The sequence below is a fragment of the Verticillium alfalfae genome, genomic scaffold (genome assembly GCF_000150825.1).
Source record: "Verticillium alfalfae VaMs.102 supercont1.10 genomic scaffold, whole genome shotgun sequence".
Lineage (NCBI taxonomy): Eukaryota > Fungi > Ascomycota > Sordariomycetes > Glomerellales > Plectosphaerellaceae > Verticillium > Verticillium alfalfae.
This window is the reverse complement of record NW_003315029.1, coordinates 278,563-284,496: the sequence shown is the minus strand read 5'-3', so window position 1 is coordinate 284,496 and position 5,934 is coordinate 278,563. Positions and strand designations below refer to the sequence as shown.

At 58.1% G+C, this 5,934-nt stretch overlaps 2 protein-coding genes across 2 annotated transcripts; one reads left to right on the top strand and one right to left on the bottom strand.

Annotated features, from left to right (window-relative positions):
• Positions 1-671: 671 nt before the first annotated feature.
• On the top strand, positions 672-2,178 carry VDBG_07513 (conserved hypothetical protein; the record flags this gene model as incomplete). Its single annotated transcript, XM_003002008.1, has 2 exons — positions 672-975; positions 1,265-2,178. The coding sequence occupies 2 exons, from the start codon at positions 672-674 to the stop codon at positions 2,176-2,178; spliced, it is 1,218 nt and encodes a 405-aa protein (XP_003002054.1).
• A 145-nt stretch (positions 2,179-2,323) lies between these two features.
• On the bottom strand, positions 2,324-4,417 carry VDBG_07512 (DNA polymerase subunit alpha B; the record flags this gene model as incomplete). The annotated part of the gene is made up of 3 exons (XM_003002007.1): positions 2,324-2,491; positions 2,556-3,678; positions 3,927-4,417. The coding sequence occupies 3 exons, from the start codon at positions 4,415-4,417 to the stop codon at positions 2,324-2,326; spliced, it is 1,782 nt and encodes a 593-aa protein (XP_003002053.1).
• Positions 4,418-5,934: the final 1,517 nt, after the last annotated feature.

Here is a 5,934-nt window from a genome sequence, read left to right as displayed (position 1 = left end):
CCGAGAGATGGATGCTGCGCCGGTTGTGGCAGGGAAGGCGACTGAGGGGACGCTGCTGCGCCGGCGGCGAGTGACGAACTTGACGAAGAGAATCTATGATACCTCTGATTTTAGTTACGGGGACTTGGAGATGGGTCCAGGCGTTCTTCATTACGAATAGATGATTTCACGCATTCTGTTTGGACTTGACATAATGTGAGAGACTTCTGAGGCGTCGTTGATCGTCTACTTATTGCTCCAGGTTTGATGTTTGCCGTGATTCATGTTCACTTGGGAGGCCTTCTCGTGTAGCGCCGAAATCAGGGCGCCGATCAGCGGTCTTCAGCGGTCTTCAGCACTCTTCAGCGGTCTTCAGCGGTCTTCAGCACTCTTCAGCGGTCTTCAGCGGTCTTCAGCACTCTTCAGCACTCTTCAGCGGTCTTCAGCGGTCTTCAGCACTCTTCAGCACTCCTCAGCGCTCTCCAGCGGTCCTCAGCCCCTCACTGCCCGTCACCTGTCGCCCGTCTCCACAAAACCCACCCCAAGCTCCAGCGCCTCGACAGGGATGCGACAGAACTTCCAAACATCCATCCCCAAGCTCGACCTCGAAAACATTTCCACATCTTGCACGACTTCACCTTGCCAACCCCCCCCCCCAAAACCACCACGACGAACCTCCCATCCCGCTCAAGATGCCGCCAAAACGCATGACCGCAAACCCCATCAAGCCAGCCCGCTACCGACCCGGCAAAGCCCACCAGCCAGACTCGTCCTCCGAATCCGACTCGGACGCCGACGACAAGGGCTCCGGCCACGACGATGGAACTACTGCCGCCGCCGCCATTCCCCCACCCCCCAAGGCGCCCTCCGCCGGCAAGATCATCTCGTCCTCGGCCCTGGGCACTCTGAACCTCGACCAGCGGCGCCGCGAAGCGCAGGCCAAGGAAGCGGCGCGCGTCGCCGCCGAAAGGGCGGCGCAGGCCGCCGCGGAAGAGGGTTTCGTGACCGAGGAAGACGAAGAGGGAGACGAGGACGAGGACTAGGACGGCGAGGCCAGCGAGGAAGAGGAGAGCAGCAGCGAAGAGGAAGAGGAGGCGGCGCCGCGGCGGCTGATGCTGCGCCCGAAATTCATCCCGAAGAACCAGCGCGGTGGCCAGGCGGCGGCGGCGGCGTTTACTGTGTTTTTTTTTTTTATATGTTTTTTTTTTTTTTTTTTTTTTTTTTTTTTTTTTTTTTTTTTTTTTTACTTCTGTTTTTTTTATTTTTTCTGGCCTCCGGCGCGCAGGGCGGGGAAGCAGCACTGGGAGGACGCCTGATGGGCCGGGCGCCGGGGGCGCGTCGGACTCGGACGTCGACACGGAGGATGACGTGGATCCTGCGGCTGAGGAGGCGGCGTGGCGGCTGCGCGAGCTGCGGCGCGTCAAGCGGGAGAGGGACAGGCTGGCGGAGCAGGAGGCCGAGATTGCCGAGCGCGAGAGGCGGGACGCGCTGACGGCGGAGGAGCGTGAGGCGGAGGATGCCGACAAGATGGCCAAGCAGAAGGAGGAGAAGGAGGGCAAAGGCAAGATGGGGTTCATGCAAAAGTACTACCACAAGGGCGTCTTCTTCTCCGAGGAGGCGGCTGCCGCGGGACTCGACAAGCGCGACCTTGCGGGCGCGCGGTTTGCCGACGAGATCAAGGACCGCAGCGTGCTGCCCGAGTACCTGCAGAAGCGCGACATGACGAAGCTCGGACGCAAGGGCGGAACCAAGTACAAGGACCTGCGGTCAGAGGACACGGGACGCTGGGGCGACTTCAACGACCGCAGGGGCGATCGCGACGGCAACTATGCGGGACGGTACGGCGACGTCGACGACAGGTTCAGGCCCGACGCCTCCCGGGACGACCGCAATGGCGCCAACGCTATTCCGCTGGGCGAGAGGAAGGGTGGGTCATCAAGGGCGCCCGACAGGCCCAGCGGCGAGAGGTCGCAGAGAGATCGTGAAGAGCGCCGGGACAGGAGCAGGGACAGGGGCGATAGCTACCGCAGGCGAGACCGTAGCCGCGATGACGACAGGCGGAGGCACAGGTCGCGCTCAGGATCACCACGGCGGCGGCGAGACTCGCGTGACGACCGTGACCGGAGGAAACGCAGTCCGTCGCGAGATGGCAATCGCCATGACGAGAGTGACAAGCGACGCCGGGTAGACTACAGGTGAGCCGGCAATGGCCATGCGTAGCCGTGCCAGAGGAACAACAAATTGAATACCTGATACCCAACCCCTGATACCCACCCATCCATCTTCTTCTCTGCCATTGTAGTCTGAAAGAAAATTGGCATGGGACATGCCTTGTGCATTTTTGCTAAATCTTGGTAATCTCAACACGCGCTCGGTCAAACACTTGATGGCTGACCATGGTCTCGCCATCCCCACGCCCTGAGGGCGGATACAACGTCATGCGCGCGTATGTGCCAGCACCTCGCCTCTTGGACAACACTCCAGGGTTGATGACCAACACACTCTCGACGACCTGTGCCGCATCAGCAAATCATAAGAAAACAGACAATAAAGTGCAGGGAATGCAGCAGGCTTACCTTGGCAAACGGAGGCAGGAAACTCGGCACCAGCAGCAGGTCCGGCCTGACGTTGACCATCTCGCCCAGCTTCAGGTAGCTCACATCCAGCATGGCTCCGGGCGGCAGTCCCTCTTCCGTACCCGTCTTCGGCAGCTTCGACCGATCCGCCGGCGGGAAAAGCGGGAAGTAGTGTCTCTGCTCGAGCAGATACCTACAGAGCCTTGATAGCAACACGGTGTCCTTGGGCTTTCCGACGACAACCTCCTCGTGACGCAGCTCCCAGAGGGCGTCCTGTGAGGAAAGGCCCATGACCGTCTCGTTGACGGAGAGAGTCATGGGGTTGGAGATGATGCGGATCGCCTTGTGCAGGCCGAGGTCCTTCTTGGCGAAAGTGTCCTGGGGCCAGGACACGTGCTTGTCGATGATGTCGCGGACGGAAGGCACGAGGAGTATTGTGACGGCGGGGTTCGCGGCAGCGAGGCGGTTGAGCGCGGGGGTAAAGAGGTATTTGAAGACAGTGGTCATCGTGGCCGTGTCTGGGTCGATGACGGCGTCCTCGGGAAGGTCAAAGTCACCCATGGCGATGAGGGGGTGCTCAGCATCGATGAAGGGACCGGTGAGGATGACAGCGTCGGCATAGGTGTCGGCGGCACGGCTGCAGAGCGCTTGCAGAGGCTCAAAGTCGAGGTTGTCGTCGGCAGTATAGGGACCGGAAGCGAACAAGACGTTCAGCGGCGCTGGGTCAGAGTCCGAGTCCATGGCATCTGGGTCACCTCGCAGCCTCTCGCGATGAGCCGCCAGTGTGGCTGGCAAGGATGCAGCATTGGGGAGGAGCGGCATGTCGAGAACATCTTCGACCAAGAACTCGCTGCCTGACGAGTTGATGCCCTTGACAGCAACGATCTGGCCGGGGAAGAAGCTGAATCCTCTTTGACCCATGTTCAAGGGCACCCGCTGGCCACCGCCAGTTCTTCGTGACGTTTCGAGAACTATGGAGGCTGCGTTCAGCTTGCCCTCTGGGGAATCTGAGGCGATGCGGCCTACTGCGATGACAGGTGAGGTGCTCTGGTTGGCGGCGCTGCCGAACTCGGAGGCATCGAGCTGGTGGTGGTTCTGGATCAGCTCCATGAAGTCGTCTATCCTGTCGTCTAGGATCTCAGAGGGCCTCGGACAATTTCATGCCCATTGGCTTGTAGGCGAGCTTCTTTTGGTCGGAGGCCGCCGTCAACTTAATACGGGATTCTGGATAGGGACAGATGGGTGACTCGGGGGCTTGCAGGTGCTCGTTGAGGATCTCGAGGATCTCGCCGGCGTTTGGGCGGTCGTTGAAGGAAGACGGTCTGCCTGGTCAGCATGAATGACCATCAAGAATAGCAAGGGGCCGCTCACGGTAGCATCGAGTTGACATGATCCTCCATCTTCATGGGACTGCTCTTATAGTCCGGCGAACTGGCGGGCACGCCCTTTACCCTCGACATGGACGGCGTCTCGTAGGGCTTCTTCTTGGTGCTCGCGCTCTTGTTCCTCGCAGACGCAGGCGTGTTCGGCAACAAGCCGTCGAGCATGCCGTAGACATCGCCACCAGCCCGTGCTGCCCTTGGTGTCGCGCCCGCCCTCTTCTCCGTCTTGACCTGGGTCTGTTGTCGGGTGTTCTTTCTCCAGGGCATCCTGAATATCCTGCTTGAGGTTTCGCAGAGGCGGGAGCGTAAACTGTCGCCGCATCCATCTCCATCTTGATGCAGTAGGACTCCCCACTTGTAGTACAAATCTTCGGCAGAGAGCTCGTAGAGGCGCATGATGGACTGCATTTCATTGATGACGTCTGGCTCGATTGAGTCGTGACCGGAGCCAAAACGCTCCTGCAATTCTGCGTCCGCCATGATGTTGTTTTGAAAGCTCGGCGATGGCGTGTTGGCGGACCTCGAGCGGAGGCCGTAGTTGTGTGGTCTGGTGACAGGGAGTTGGAAAGGTGAAGAGGAATTGGCGGGCGAGACGCGTCCGACGCGTAAAGTGCACCCAACCCCACTACTCGGGCTACCTAGGTGTATGTACCTTAAAGCAGTACTGGGAGACACCGGCCGGCGGCCACGTCGATCACTGAGTTGAACAGACACTGCGATCAGCATTCCAGCAAAATCTCTGATCTGCAGTCCCTGATATTCAAAATCGCAAAGCCATCATCGTGAACTTCATCATGCATTGCATATGCAAAACCCGTACACTCCAGGAGTAGCATCAGAACGATTGCCCCAGTACGAGCTTTTCGTGCACCAACCTCTCCAAAATCTGTGTCTTGACCACGGCTCCAAGCCGAGTACTGGCCGTTAGCGAGTGCCGGCAAACGATCTGACGAGGCGCCAATTTGCTACAGTGACATATCCGTGGCATTAAACCGCGTCTCACAGCCCCTCGGCAAGCGCCTGAAACTTGTGCAAGTCCACTCCTCCAAATCGAGGTCGCGATCGAATGCTGTTCCATGCCTGCATGGGCGTGATCTCACCGTCACTTGACAGGTCAGGAGCTGAGTTCAGCACTTTTTCAAGGATCGCAGTCGGCGCATTATGGAAAGACGGGCAAGCTGTAAGAGCATGCCGAGCATTCATAGAATGAGACCATCAGATAGAGAGAACAGTTGAGCTGACGTTGTGAGAGTGTGTCCGTTTGCCTCGTCTGGTGTCTCCGGATCGCCATGAAGATGACCTGGACAGGGCTCTTCGACTCTACGGATCCAGGTCAGTCTCCAAGGTCAAGTTTCTCGGCACACGTCCCTCGTACTATAGAACCCCATGATCTCTCATGGAGCCGACTAGGCAAAAAGAAAGCGACAGTGTAGACACTCGCTTCAACACAAATTCCATGGCCATGGCGACTTGGTCAAATCCACAGACGCGAGGACTCCATTCCATTTTTGATCTCCTGATGTTTATGACGCTATACCTACTGCGCTACTCCTGGCGCCGAGAGCTTGCCATCGTCTTCGACCGACGTTGCTGGCCAATGGCATCGGGGGTAACGGTCGGGATCACATGAATGAGGTCCGTGCTTTGTCCAGAACAAAAGGTTCAAGACTGTTGAAGGAACTGCTATTCGGAACGTTCTTTAGTTAGTGACGCCTACATTTTCCCAGCAGCACCGCAAGTCAAAGATATCGAGTGATATTTGACGTCTCAAATCGTATGCAGCACCAGCTGAGTGGATTTTTAACGCCAGCACAAAGTGCGTGAGCGTCAGAAGCACGTTGTCTGGAGTACTTCCTTCAACCAGAGCCATGCACACCGAACATACCGACACTCGCCTTGACCCTGGCTCAGGTCTTACCGAGAGTAGTGCTTCTCACCTGACACCACAAGAGGCTTAGTCGAGGCGCACTCGATCAACGAATGGTCTGTGCCGGAAT